The sequence below is a fragment of the Falco rusticolus genome, chromosome 12 (genome assembly GCF_015220075.1).
Source record: "Falco rusticolus isolate bFalRus1 chromosome 12, bFalRus1.pri, whole genome shotgun sequence".
NCBI classification, from domain to species: Eukaryota; Metazoa; Chordata; class Aves; order Falconiformes; family Falconidae; genus Falco; species Falco rusticolus.
This window is the reverse complement of record NC_051198.1, coordinates 27,822,246-27,836,256: the sequence shown is the minus strand read 5'-3', so window position 1 is coordinate 27,836,256 and position 14,011 is coordinate 27,822,246. Positions and strand designations below refer to the sequence as shown.

At 52.2% G+C, this 14,011-nt stretch overlaps 1 protein-coding gene across 1 annotated transcript in view; it reads left to right on the top strand.

Annotated features, from left to right (window-relative positions):
• The window catches only part of ITPKB (inositol-trisphosphate 3-kinase B), a 70,539-nt gene that overhangs the window by 41,791 nt on the left and 14,737 nt on the right, over positions 1-14,011 (top strand). Inside the window, exons 3-4 of the mRNA XM_037405050.1 lie at positions 12,478-12,577; positions 13,205-13,418. Of these exons, the coding sequence (XP_037260947.1) occupies positions 12,478-12,577; positions 13,205-13,418 (314 nt within the window). The remainder of the gene's footprint in view (positions 1-12,477; positions 12,578-13,204; positions 13,419-14,011) is intronic.

Genomic DNA, 14,011 nt, shown 5'->3' with positions numbered 1-14,011 from the left:
TAAACATAGTCGCCTGCAGCAGGAGGACTTCAGCAACCAGCTGCTGCCCACAGACACAGCCTCGGAGATCGTGGGCTCGTGCCTTGCTGAAAACCCCAGTCATTTGGAGAACCAGGCGTCTTCCCTACATTCATTTCTCTTCTCCCTTGCTCTTCCCCCAAGACAAAATATATTTAGAAACGCTGAGACACAATGAGCTAAACTCTGCCTTTGCTACACCCATGTTTATAATGGGTTCATTGTATCCCTTCTGCCAGTGTCCTCGCGATTATATGGCTAGATATAACTACCCTTCATCTTCTTGTCCTTTTTTGGCTTGAGCATCCCCTTCAACCATAACAGCGCAGTTCCAAGAAAGGCTATCTGGATTTTAATACAAAACTCGTGATCTCTGCTTCTTCAAAGGACATTGCAGTCTTTTGCAGCTCATCAGCGAGGAGCTCCTCCTGGCTAAATCAGTACCTGGGGGCTGGCACTGAGGTTATGTCCATAAACATCGTGTCATGCTGCTCACCTTAAAAATAGCCTCTTTCAAGAGAAATAGTTAGTTTAGAAACAATTTCACTTAAAAACCCCAACAACCAAAACCAAAACAGAAATAGAAGCAATCAGATCTCTCCTTATAAATGATGAACCTGAACTGCCTGGGTCACCCTTGTGTGTATGCAGCTGTGTGCGCCCAGTGTGTTACCAGCATTGCTGTGGTACTCGGACCCTCTGTTCCTGCCTTTAGGGAGGGGGATGCCAGCGTTTGGGGAGGTTTCCTTAGGGTGCTCTGTCTCTGCCATTGCCCTGGCTGAGCAGATTCCCCCTGCCCCCAAGCCCGAGCATCCTCCCCTTCGTGCCTGTGCCAGCATCAGCCCCCCCAGGGTTACCTAGGGTCCCAAGTGAGCCTACAGCAAGGCAAGGTGTTTCTCCCCAGGCATCCCTTCCCCCCGCTGCATGCCCAGGGGTTCAACACAGCCATTACAGAGGCGATTTTCCATTATTACTGCTCAAAAGAAAGTTCCATTTTCCTGTTTAAGACGAGCATTTCCCTTTGGGGTTAGAGAAACCTCTTCCTCCCCAGCACCCTGTGGAAGGCTGTAAACATGTGCCGAAGCAGCAGATTGCTTTGCTGGCCTCTACATTCCTTTTTCCACCAAAAACCCATCAGCCCCCCAGCTGGCACCTCTGCAGCATTGCATGCACCAGCTCCTGGGAGACAGGGGCTGTTTATAAAGAAGCAGAGCATGCTTTTTCCTCAATTTCTTAGGAGTTAACAGCTGAAATCCTCTTTTTCTTCTGCTGCCCCACCCCTGCATGTCAGCGCACGGTTGGGTTGGAAAATCCAACCCCGCGTGCCGCACCAGGATATAGGGTTGGGTAATTCTCGCCGAGGATGCCGTCCCTTTCCCTAAGGGCTCAGGGGCGTGCCGGGGTGCAGCGGGGCTCTCAGGCTCTGCGCGCAAGCTTCAAAGGCAGCATAAAAGAAGCTGCATAGGAAACCCCCGTGGGTCACCACTAGCAAGAAACCTCCTTGCCTGATGCTGTGACGGCTTCTTCCCCCACTGCCCCAGTGCAGGGCTGCCCAGCCGGCACCAGCACACTCGTCGGATGCTCTCGAACCAGGCAGGCGTGGCAGGACGTTTGCTTTGGCGGCAGAGGTATGTACCCTGCAGAAGCTGAGCATTGCTAAAGTTGGCATTTTTCGATGACTCATAACTAAAATGGCTAAGGGGCATGCGTAGGGCTTTAACTCTGAAAATGAAGCCGAGGATAAGATTACTGCTGGTGATGTGCTGAGGTCTGCTCGCTGTCAGACCTTACACTGCGGCGGGCTGGGGGGCAGCAGAAGTGTGCTGTTAACGTGAATTCCTCCTCCTGCCCTGTTCTCCAAGGTCACTCATACCTGCAAGGCACAGCAGCCGTGCACAGCCAGTGCTCTTGCTCTGCCGAGCTTGTGCCACCCCATGTCCTCGCCGGGCTGGGTGAGCCCGCTCCTGGGTGCGGCGGTGGCAGGCACCCTGCCTGAGGGAGCCTGGCCGCAGCAGGCTCTGGGTCTGCAGGGACAGGGAGTGGGATAATGTGGTTGGAGTCGATGGGCATACACTCTGTTCACAGCCTGATGCTGCTGTGCAGGGAATCAGGAGTGAGCAGCTGAGCATGAGATGCTCTGTGTTGGAAAGTGTTTGAAACCCTGTAGTTTGCTTGGCCTTGCCATGATCCTGGGAGCCCCTGGCTTCAGCTCAGCCTCTAGTTGGTGTGTACGGCAAGGAAGGAGTCTTTGCGAGCAGCTTCTCCTGAAGTGCAAGGTTTGTGCTTCCTATACCTGTTCGGGGCAGTGAAGTGGAAAGTTACTGAAGGAGAAAGTCTCCGGGGTGCCCGTGAGGTGGTCTCAGCAGCAGTCTGTGGCAAGTGAGCTTATGTCTGTCTCATTTGTGTGGAAAGAAGCACCGTATCTGCCCACAAGCCCTGGTGCCTGTAGTAACCAATGCTGAGAGCTGTAAAAGCTGACCTGCACTGCCCTTGCTGGTGCATCACCTTGCAGCACAAGGGGAGACTGGTCTGCAGGTGACCAGTGGCTGTAACAAGCCTCTCTCCGCATTCAGGTTGAGACTACTGTTGTTTTCAGTAGCACTTGGGGTCAGTGCTGTCTTAAGACCAGAGCCTGTGGGACACAGAGCCAGGCCTCCTGCTCAAGAGAAGCCCCTTGGCTGCTGTGTGAAGTCACCCTGGGCACCGCACAGTGCATATGCAGCAGGTCTGCAGCTGCGGCAAGGGAGGTGTGTGCTGCCCCGGCATGCACCTGCGGCATGCTGGCTGCTTGCAGTGCTGCTCTCTGGGCAAAGAGGTTTCCTAAAGCCGCTGTCCTTCTGATCTGCTCCTTCTGTAAGGATCTGAAACCAGGAGTATCAAACTGCATTTCGTCTCTTGGAGGAATTTCTCCTGATGGCTGATTATATTTAGGAGCTGCCTAGGAAAAGGGGCCCATCCCATGTTGGGGGTGCCGGGAGCTGCGGCTGAGGCAGGCTGGTGCTCCCAGTGGCTGCTGTGCAAACAGAAACTCTTCCAGCCACTTAGCAGAGGATCTGTGGTCCCAGATCCGAAGCAGGAGAGACAATAAAACTCCAGTACTTTAAATCATCAAAGTGCTATCCAAACATGCGGGACTCAAAACACAAATGCAAGCGCTAAACTGATTTAAAGGGGAATTAAAAGGTCACGCCTGTTGAACATTCAGCTTTAGAGTTTAGTCATGTTTATGAAACTTATAACTGCTCTTCTAAATCAGCTTTTTTACACTTGATATACCCAGTAGATGTGGGTATGTTCAGGGCTTATGACTAATTTTAAAAATTTTCTATTCTAAACAAATTACCACAACCATAGCCTGGCCTTTTTTTTCTTCCCTTCCATCTCTGCCTTCCCACTCCAGCCAAAGGCACTTAATACACATCCGAACATTTCACTTGCTCATGGAAGAGATGCATTTCTCACTCACATATTCCACAAAGTGAAGTTCAGTTATGGTCAAATAGCAGAAGAGCGGTAAGCTAACTCCATGAGTGGGCAGAGCAGGGGAACAGCGATGGAAATGTTTTCTGTGTCCAAGACCAGCGTGAGCTGCTGGGGGTTTCAGCTACAGGAAAGCTCAAGTCTGAAAGCCAGACCTTCCTCATTCAGCTTTCTCCTGCAGATTGCTTCACATTGCATGACTTGGCATTGCTTTTGCATAACCTTGCTATTGCATCGTCAGTGCCTTGTAGGCATTTTGTTCCGAGGGTGTTATATTTACAGCATCCGTATCGATGGCCTCTGTGCTAATGCCAGAGAAGACACTTCAGATGGCTACAACAGCACTGGAAGTCAGTGGCTGCGCTGTCTGGCCCATGTCCACCCGGCCTGGTAATAAGTCAGGCTGAACAGATGAGTGATGTAGCATCACACCATAGCAAGTGCCTGCCGTGAGCCTCAAGGGGGGAGGAAATCTGCCTGCATCCAGCCCTTCTTTGGGGGCTGGAGCTCAGGGCATTTCAGCTCACGTCATGGCCCATGTTGGAGAGCAGACTAGTGCAGTCCCAAGATTTCTGGGTTGCCTCCTGAAGCAGAGAGAAAGAAATCAGACTCAAAACCCCAAGTACTAGAAGCTGCTTTGTTTCACTCATTGACATTACTTCTGCGTTTGGTGTCTGTGACCCAAAATGCCTCGAAGCAGACTGTAAACGTAGTGTCCTGGTTTAAATCCCTAAAGATTTGCCTTCAAATTGTAGAAGAGGGTGTGCAGCATCCTGGGTCCTGTGAGCACCTCTATCTACCAGTCTAAATAAGCCACACTGGAAATAACTGGGACTTTACTATCTCCTGCTGGTCTGAGCACCTGTGTTGCTTCCCACCATGCCCTGTGGCAGGGACCCCCCTTCCCAAAGGACCCAGGGGTGCAGAACATCTCTCAGGAGGACCTGGCAAAGCCTACAGCTCCCGTCTCACCTTCCCGGCATGTAAGAGCACGGCTCTTGTGTGAAGGTTGTGTCTTGCAGGAAGGCTGCGCCCTACCAAGCCGCTGCCCAGCGGGGTGCTCTGTCGGGGGTCTTGGCATCTCTGCCCTATCCTAAACTGCATCTCTGGCATTCAGGCTGCTGAGCTGGGCTTCAAATCAAGTGACCAGAGACTGGTGCAGTTGTTTGGTGTCAAGAAGGGCACATCTTCTGGTTTCAGAGGGCATGTAGGAGCTAGCAGCAGTTTGGCATTTGCAGGAGCAGCGTTGGGAAGGCTGGAGGGGGTCCTTCCTCAACAGCAGCACAAGAAGGAGAAGCGCTAGAGCCAGCACAGGCTCGGGAGCCCACATCCCCAACTTGTGCTGGAGGAGCCAAGGAGCAGAAATGACGTGCTGGACCAGAAAGACGGTGGTGAATACTCTGGAACTGGGAAAGGGATCAAACGCAAGTCTCCAGATGGAAATGGAGCAGTTTCCATCAAAGCTGATGACAAGTTCCCTGATATGGGGTCAGATCCTTGGACAGCACATAGCGTTTCTCAGCTGGATGCCTGATCTGGCTGCCTACAGCCCTGTGCACCAGTGTGTTGCACAGATGGGCTGCAGCGCTCCGGCACTCTCCTCACAAATCAGTTCACCGAGGCCCGCTTTTGGCTACCAGCAAGTGTTTTTATAACCTGCTGGCTTTTAAAAGCCAGTTGTTGAGGAAGAAGCACTGTATGGCTTAAGTAGCAGTCCACCAAAAGCGATTAGCTGTTTCTGAATTACTCACTTTACCTTCTCCAAGCTGAAAATTGCTTAACAAACCTTATTTGTATGTACTTAATGAATAACAAATGCAATTCCAGAGATCTGGATCAGTTCCCGCTCAGGAAAGTAGGCTGAACATGTCTAGTGCTGGCAGTTAGTAATTCAACCAGCTTTACGGGAAAGTCGGTTGTGGCTGATCTGCATTAGGAGGTTTTCAGCTTTACTGCAGTAAAGGCTCTGCATCAGGAAGAAGAAATGCCTCATGGAGGCAACCACAGCTTTGAGGCTCGGTTACTCTGAGCTCCAGCGCAGGCATTGCCTTTGCGCTCACTTGGGCTTTTTCAGCTTCTTTCCTTCTTTGCCAGGTTGGACCGGGAGGTGTAACGCTGCCTCTCCCCTCCGCAGCGATTAACCCTGAGCATGGCTCTGACGTGGATCCCACGCCGCTGCTGCGCTCTGCTTGTGCTTTGGGGGTGAGGACATTGCCAATGTCCTTCTCCGCGCTGGGTGACTTCTGTGCAGCTGGCTCCCACAGCCACTCCGTTTCCTTTCATTGTGAGAGGGGAGGTCAAGCCGCAGGACTGCTGCTCGCTCATCTGCCTTCACCACTTCCAGTTCTCCTCGCCTCCATCACAGGCAGGAAGAAGGAGCCTGCAGCAAGCTCCTGGTTTTTTTTCCAATACACTGGAATATTTTTTCGATGATCCCAGCAGATGTTCCTGGCTTTCAGGCGTTTTTACCGAGGCCTCTCTATCGCACATGCTGATCTCTTGCAGACGGCAGAGAAGGCAGTAGCTTTATCTCTGTGACCCTCTACCCCACATCTTTGGTATTGGCGGAGCTGCTCCCTGGTCCCACTGGAGAAAAGGGCATTCCCCACAACACCAGAGGGGAGTGGCTTCTCTCCTGCAAGAGGCAAAATCCTTGCTGGCTAAAATGAGGCTGTTCTGAAAAACAAAGCATCTGAATTAAAAGAAATAATGCACATATTAGTGTATTTTTTTTTCTGTCTGTCTAAATGAGATGGAGACCTTGGAAAATGGCAGAAGCTTCTACACCCCAGCCATCAAAACGATTTATCTAATGGGCCTTGGGGGTTTGGGCTAGAATTGCTAGGCACTCAGAAGCGCCTTTCAGTCATCAGACTATTTCCTTATATTAACTTGAGTAAAGTCAGCTGTTCGGCCTCACTTTATCTTTTCTCAACAACAGCCACGGGAGCCTGAGTGGCATTGCTGCTACCAGGTTTTGGGGAGCTGCTGAAATTTTTATTAAATGCCTTGTGTGACCAAACCAAGTAATGCCCTCTGATCCAAAGCCTTCCTATCACAAGCTGCTCCTCTGGCCAAAACAAGGCTATTTAGCCGTTGTGCAGTACAGAAGCAAATGCGTCGGCAAGGGGACTTTGCATAGGAGGAAGATGATGTAAAATATGGCCTGTCACTAGCTGCCAGCATTAGGGTCAGTGGTCACAGCCTGGTGCACGCTGAGGCAGTCACTGAGCTCTTCTTATTGCCGCCTGGGTGGAGGCAGAGGTTCAAGGGGCTGAGAGATGGCGAAGCTGAGCAGAGCATAACCCCAGCTCTGCAGCACGTTAGTGATTGCGCTCCAGAGCATGTCATGGGGGATTTTTCTGCCGGGATCCTGCATTTTGGTTGCCCACATGCCAGGATGCGGCGGGAGGAGGCATTCCGTGGTACCAGCCAGCTCTGCCGCGCTGCCCTCGGCGCCCAGCACAATGAACAAAGCTGGCCTCCTTGCCGCGGCTGGAGTGACAAGGTTTTTCCCAGTCAAGGGAAACAATCATCACTAGGGAAACCTTAACTACTTTTTAAAGACCAAAAGAAAACACATTCATTCTTTTAAACATGGAAAACTAAATGGCCTCTTTTTCCTTGGCTGCGTGTGCAAGGCCGCGGAGCAGGCTGACATGGAGTGAACTCTGTGGGCCAACGCTCCCCCTGCTTATTTAGTTATTAAAGGAGAGAGCTCTCCGGCGCAACGTCTGCCCTGCTCAACTGCTCGCCACATTGTTTTTTAAACAGCAAGGCTGTGGACATGAGGAGTGACTCCGCGACCCTCCTACTTGTGAGCAAAAATTCCCGGAGCCCTTCTGAGCTGTGCCAAAAGCCCCTTCCCGCGGGGGCCCTGGCAGCACGGCCGCACTTCTCCTTTTGGAAGAGCTGGAAGTGAAAGCACAGAGCGGAGCAGCCCGCTGCACCTCCCACCCACGCTAGCCCCATGGGAGGCGGTCTGGGGAGTCACCCTGGCACCCCAGGAGCGAGCGAGGGTGCTGGGCGCGGGGCAATGCTGGCGCGGTGCTGGTCCTGAGCCGCTGCGCTTGGCGAGGGGTGGGCAGCCGGGGATGTGCCGGTGGGGCTGCCCGGGCAGCCGGGTGTTTCAGTTCTGCAAGGAGCGCCCAGGGTGGTTGGATGTCGGCGTGCTACAGGAGCGGGGCTTTCTCCGAAGTGAGGGGAAAGCCAGGGTGGCACTTACGCAAACCCCTTGGCTGCAGCCACCCTACTGCAGTCAGGAAGCGGGCGGACGTCGGTGACACCTCACAGTTTTCCTCCATCTCTTCTGATCTTAGGCTATTTCGGGATCTTCCTGGGAGAAAGGGGCTCAAGTTCTTTTCAGAACCAGGAAAATTGTTACTTTAATATTGCTCCCACTCTTTCCCATCCCCTGCCCCAACTGTGTAATCTTGCCTCTAACAGTGCGCGCTCTACTTAATAAAAAGCACTGAAATACAGGTCCAGGTCCCACTATTTCCAGGAATTTTTGGTCCCATAAAACCATAGGAAACCATAATTTCAGCAAATTAAATCAGTTACTGCATATCTCTCTGGCTGAATGCATGGAAAGGGAAGAGCACCCCACTGGCTCCCTGCACGGGGAGTAACACCGGTCACATTCCACCAGCGTCCATGCTGGGAAAGGGAGGCAGCAGGCAGTCCCAGAAAGGCACATCTCCAAGGCAGACTTGAAAGGAATGCCATGTGCTGTAGGGAAAATGTACAGTGAGCGCTCATCAGTCACTTTTTGTTTAATCTAATTAAACACAATATATCCTCTGACCTTCTGGGTTGGCACCAAGTTCTCCTATGTTGTTCTTTCCATATGAAGCTCTATTGACAGATGGGGAAACCCTAGAGTTTGCTTTAAGCTTCAGATAAGTTAAGTTAAACATGCAACAGATAAAATTGTTTTCCCAGCACTCCTCTCCCACTAACCAGTTGTGGGTGGTCGCTGGGAGGGCTTAACTCCTCTGGCCCATATCCCACTCCTGGCTGGGGGCACCACGCTCCGTGGTGAGCAAAAGCAGTAAGAGGGCAGAGGCAGAAGCAGAGTGCTGCAGAAATCCTTGAAAGTTCATTTTTAGAGCTGGTTCTGACAGTTGCTCAGCTTCATTTCCAAGTGACCCACAATTAGAGAAAACAGTGCTGCTCCTCACTAAATATATTTTCAGAGTTGCTAAATATTTTGCTACCTAACAGCTAATCAGTTGGCATTTGCTGATGCTGAAACAGGTTTTAAATCAAAAGTGTTGAGTTGCATCAGGCACCTCATGTGTATTCCCTGCTTATTCAGGCTACGTGCTGTTGCTGTGCGTGCAAGGGCACAGTGGGTCAGCACGGCTTCGTGAGTTTTCTGGGGGGGAAAGCAACCACAGAGCTGGGTTGTGGGGGAGAGCAGGGTGCCAGGGTGCCACAAGCAGGCACTGGCTTTGATCATGCAAAAAAGTTGAAAGCATGCTCAGCTTTCATCGTGACAATCTGCGTGCTCACTTCCTTGCAGGCAAATGAGAAGAGCACGTATCTGCCCTTCACCAGCATCACTTGGTAACGCCACCTGAAAAGCTATTTTTTCCAGTATGGTGAAAAATCCTTTAGTCTGAGGCTGGGGAGCAGTTGCAGGTAACTCTTCCATGTGCTTTACAGCTGTGCCTGTGCTCCTGGACTAAATAACTTCTTAAAATACAAAGCCAAAGTTTCAGAGGAGCCTGGAGGCAATGCCCTTACGGTTCCTGACAGGCTGGGTTAAAGATTTCTTTCCTGTAAATAGCTGTAATACTCCCTTTGATATTCCTAGTGCCGGGCAGGGCGGGAGGCAGCAGCCAGCCAAGTGCAGAGGGGCTATTCCCTGCGCGTGGCCGGGGAGTCAGACTGGAGTGGTGTCAGCCTCGTGGCTCTTGTTTTCCGTGGCCAGCTGCAGAAGCCCGACACAGGGGTTGGCACAACTGGGATGCCAAGCCGTCAGCTTTGAAATGTCTGAACGCATGCTGGTGTTTGAATAAATGCAGCTCTCTTGCTGGAAGCTCTCAGCCATCCCCAGTGGCTGTGAAGGACCCTACCGATGGGTCACAGCCACGTAACATCTCTCTTGAAGCTGTAGGGAAAAGTACAAAGGATGACCTTTTGGAGCAATTCCTTTCCTGGGGAGAATTTTATCTTCAGGCAACGGGGGTGGCAGGATCGCTGGGGGCATCGACCAGTGTTGCTCCTCCATGCTCCAGCCTCCCTCTCTCCTCTGCAGCAGGTTGGCAGCCCCAGAGAGCCGGCAGGTGAAGTCTTGCAGCTCCTGGTTTACTAGGGGAGCTGCCCCTTGCAAAACTCACCGCCTTTTGAGCACTCCCACAGCAGAGCAACAGGGTACTTTGTATAGATAGGTACACCACCCAAAAAGTTGGTTCCAGCAGGCTGCTCTGCAAAATGAGCTGGGCAGTAACACCCGATGGGCTGAGGGCATGGGAGAGCTCCCTTTTGATGCAGCAAACTTTTCCTCCTAACGATGGGAGGGGCTCAGGCATAAAACAAAAATCCAACAACTCCTGAAGGAACTGCAGATGGGATGGTCTCTCCTCTCTCCTGCAAGCGCCCCCATGAAGCTGGTGGGGAAGGGGCTGCATGAAACAGAATTGCTGGTGATCCCTGTGGTGGCAGCAACTTGCCTCGCTATTTCCAGTACGTTGAGGGTGACTTGAGATGGATGAAGCCGCCTAAAACCTCTCCATTAAACAAGTCCTTAAAACATGTCCTTAAAATGTGGGTTGGCAATGCCTGGCCAAAGGTGTGCCTGAACCCAGGTGGTGCCTGGATGAAAGAGTTTCCCTAAGGGGATGGGGACGTGCTGCCTGTTCCTCGTGCAGGTGTGCTCAGTGACCAGCTTTCTGTCTTGTGCAGCTCAGCAGAAGGCTTGCTGTGGTGTTTCGTGTCTCTGGAGGACTCAGGGCCGTTACCCTGCGCCGGGGGCAGTGCCAGAGCAGGGGGAAGCCGGGGTGGCTTGCCCTGCTTTGGGGGCCGCTTGCCTTCATTCTGCCTGTGCTTTGAAGTACCTCAAGGTTTTAGCCATAAAGCTCTAACCACCGAAAAACAAAATCTTGGCTTGGGAAGGCGCGTTGCCTTGGCGTGTTTCCTGGGACTGAGTGACTTATGATGCTGTGCCGTAAGTGGGGGGAGGACTTCTCCTACTTGCTTTAGAGGACGTGGGTCACACTCATCTGGAGTCCAAACTCCCTCGGAGACTTTTTCTTCCCCCTTTTTTTCATGACATCAGCTAGGACTTGGATGTTACTATTTTAAAAACAAAAGGAGGGGACACCCACCCCCCCTCTTCCCTCCTGCTCTCTGCCAAAAGGAGAACAAAGAACAGCTAAAGCACACAAGTTCTGGCACTCTGTTTGGAAATAAAAACATTCATCCTCATGTCAGGTAGGGAACTGCCCGACCCCCCTGCCAAAGCAAGCAAGCCGAGCGGCAGAGCAAACCCATGGCACAGAGGAGCCTGGGCGAAGGGGATGCCCGGTGTCACCCCGTGCTTGGGCAGCTGCTTGCCAAACTCCTGCGCTGCTGTACCAGTGCCAGGGCACGCCAGGACACTGCCGGCCATGGGCAGTCATCCAGGGAAGGGCCACCCTGCTGCTCTTCGGAACGACAGGTGGGGAAGGACCTTTCTCCTTCCCCTTCCCACCCACGGTGGGCAACACGTGGGCAGCCCCTGCATCTCCATGCGATGTGTCCCCGCTCCCCAGCGAGGCTGGTGTGTGGCACAGGGGTAACTTGATGTAATTTCCGTGCTTTAGACACTAACATCTTTGTCTGGCTTCTTCCTTGCCATTTAAACATGTCAGCAGTTCCCAGCACGGATTCCTGTGCCGTGAGTTCACCCCCGACAAGCATCCAAACTGCAAGTCGGGGCCGCTGGCTCTTCCCCGCCTGTCTGCAAAGCATTACTGAAACAGGGGCCGGTTCTCCAAGCACGAGGAAGAGATTACTTGGGCTTTCTGGAAGGCTCCCTCCTGTGCCTTTAGAACGGAGCAAATGAGGATAATTTATCTGTGGGCCTGCAGCTGAACCCAGTAGCTCAGAGCAGCCAGGACTACACTGTCTGTTTGTCCCAGCTCCTGCAAGAAGGCATTTTTCCATTGTCGCTGTTGTATATTGTTTGCCTGATTAGTTTGCACCGTTGCCTTCTGGGGCTGAGATAAGAGGTTGTCCTCTGCCTTTTACTAGCGGCATGTTCCCCCAGAACAATCTAGGGGAAAACTCTCTCAGGAAAGAGCCTTCGAACAAGGCTTTCATATGTCCGATGCAGCCCTCATTACAGTCGTGTAAATAGTTTTGCGCAATCTGTCTGGTGAGAAACACAACATGTCAGAAGGGAATTGTTCTCTGAAATGTAGTTATGGATGGGCCAAAGCAGGCGGATCAGCCGCACGTGGGTTGCCAGCTTAATGGACAAAGCAGCTACCCTTCAATGGGAACAAAAGCCAGGCGGCGAGCCAATGTGCGCTTTGCGAGCCTCTCTTGTTCCCTGTGGGAGCTGGAGTTGAGTTTTGTGGCCAGGTAGAAATCCTGGGCTCCCGGCCCCGCTCCATCTGCTGTGGTGCAGTGCAGTACCCAGGGATGGGTTAATGTTCCTGCTGCTTCTGCAGAGGGATGCAGGGAGCAGAGCAAGGCGATGCAGATGGCTGGGCTCTCTGCAGCAGAAGGAACCAACTGGAACAACACTGTGAGGCCATCCACTTTAGGGAAGTTGCTTGTGATTTTTGAATGTAGAGTTGAGGTCCAGCGGCTCCAGCTTGGCACAGGGCAATGGGAAAGGAGCAGATTCTCTGTTCGCTTCCATCCTCTGCTGGCTCCGGTGCCTCGTCCCCTGTCCAAAACAGCTGTGTGCTGCCTGAAGTGGCTTTATGGACAGTAACAGCTTAAAACACTGCATTCACCTTCATGATTTTTTTTTTCCCTTAGAGCAAGTCATGGCGGAAGATCAAGAATATGGTGCACTGGTCCCCATTTGTGATGTCTTTCAAGAAGAAGTACCCTTGGATCCAGCTAGCAGGACACGCAGGTACAGAGCATGGGGAGGGGCAGAGCGGTTGAAAGGCTCTTCGTTATCTCACATTAATGGGCTTTGTTGGCCACGATTGCTTCTGACTGCTGCATGTATGTCACAGATTTCAGCTCCCACATCTCTAGCCCAGGAGAGTAACTTACCTAAATGCTAGGGAGGATGCTGTGAAGGTGCAGTGCTCTGTGCTTTCAGTCTCCCAGGACCAGCAGGTATTGCTGCTGCTTTTTTCTCGAGCAGCAGAAAGCCGAGTCCTTTGTGTGAGACCCATGCCTTCTTGCTTCTTGCTGATCCACAGCAAAGCAGGTGATGCTGCCCAGCTCAAAGATGCCCCATGCATGAGCCTAGAGACAAAAGTGTGAACCTACCATGAAGCACGCAGAGGCTGTGAAGCAAACGTGTTGGGTGCTGCAGGGCAGGTCTCTGCCACGTTTAAGGTGTGACATTGCCTGCCATAAACCTCTGACACTACGTGTGAATCTGGTAGTCTGGGCAATAAGTCCCAGCCTGTGGGGACTCTCTTGGGTATAGGTGTAAATGGAAATGCTTCCAAGGTTCTTGTTTGGGGAAGGCACAGCATCATCCCCTGTCCAAAGCAAGTGTCACATTGTCCCTTGTCACCCTCAGGTAGTTTCAAGGCAGCGGCCAACGGCAGGATACTGAAGAAGCACTGTGAATCAGAGCAGCGCTGCCTCGACCGCCTTATGAATGATGTCCTGAAGCCCTATGTTCCTGCCTACCATGGCGATGTTGTGAAGGACGGGGAGCGATACAACCAGATGGAAGATCTGCTGGCTGAGTTTGACTCCCCCTGCGTTATGGACTGCAAGATGGGGGTCAGGTGAGTGGCCTTGGGGGCATTGTTTGAGTTTTTAAGACGGGATACTCAAAGCAAAGGCATCTCCTGGGTAAAACCCTCTGAAACATGCAAGGAGGAACACCAGACTCACCTGTCTTCAGGAACAGCTAAGCCAACAGCGTGAGGAGCAAGCCGTGGGGGAGCCCAGGTATGGGAAGGACACACCAGGCTCTTCCCCTCTCTGTTTGTTAACTGTTCTGAGTGCTGGGAAAGTGGTTTGGTGCAGCGGAGGGGACAGCACTCTGTTTGGGTTTGGGTACACCAGAACAGCGCAGTAGCTTTTAGGAGGATGGCAACCCGCCCCTGCCTGTGGTAGGAGTACAGAGCCAAGGGGTAGGGAGCAAAACGTGGGAGATCCTGCCCAGCGCGCCAGGGGAGAGAAATCAAGACACTTGAATAGCACAGCTTTGGTGACCGAGAAACTTGCCCTGTGCTCACGCTTTGCTCTTGTGCACACTTCAGAGATAAAATGTGTGTGCTAAGTGGTTTAGTGCCTCTCACGTAAAGTTCTTGAAACATTTCCTAACAGATGAGCAACACTACCCATGTCCTCCTTGAGAACCATCTACAGATAC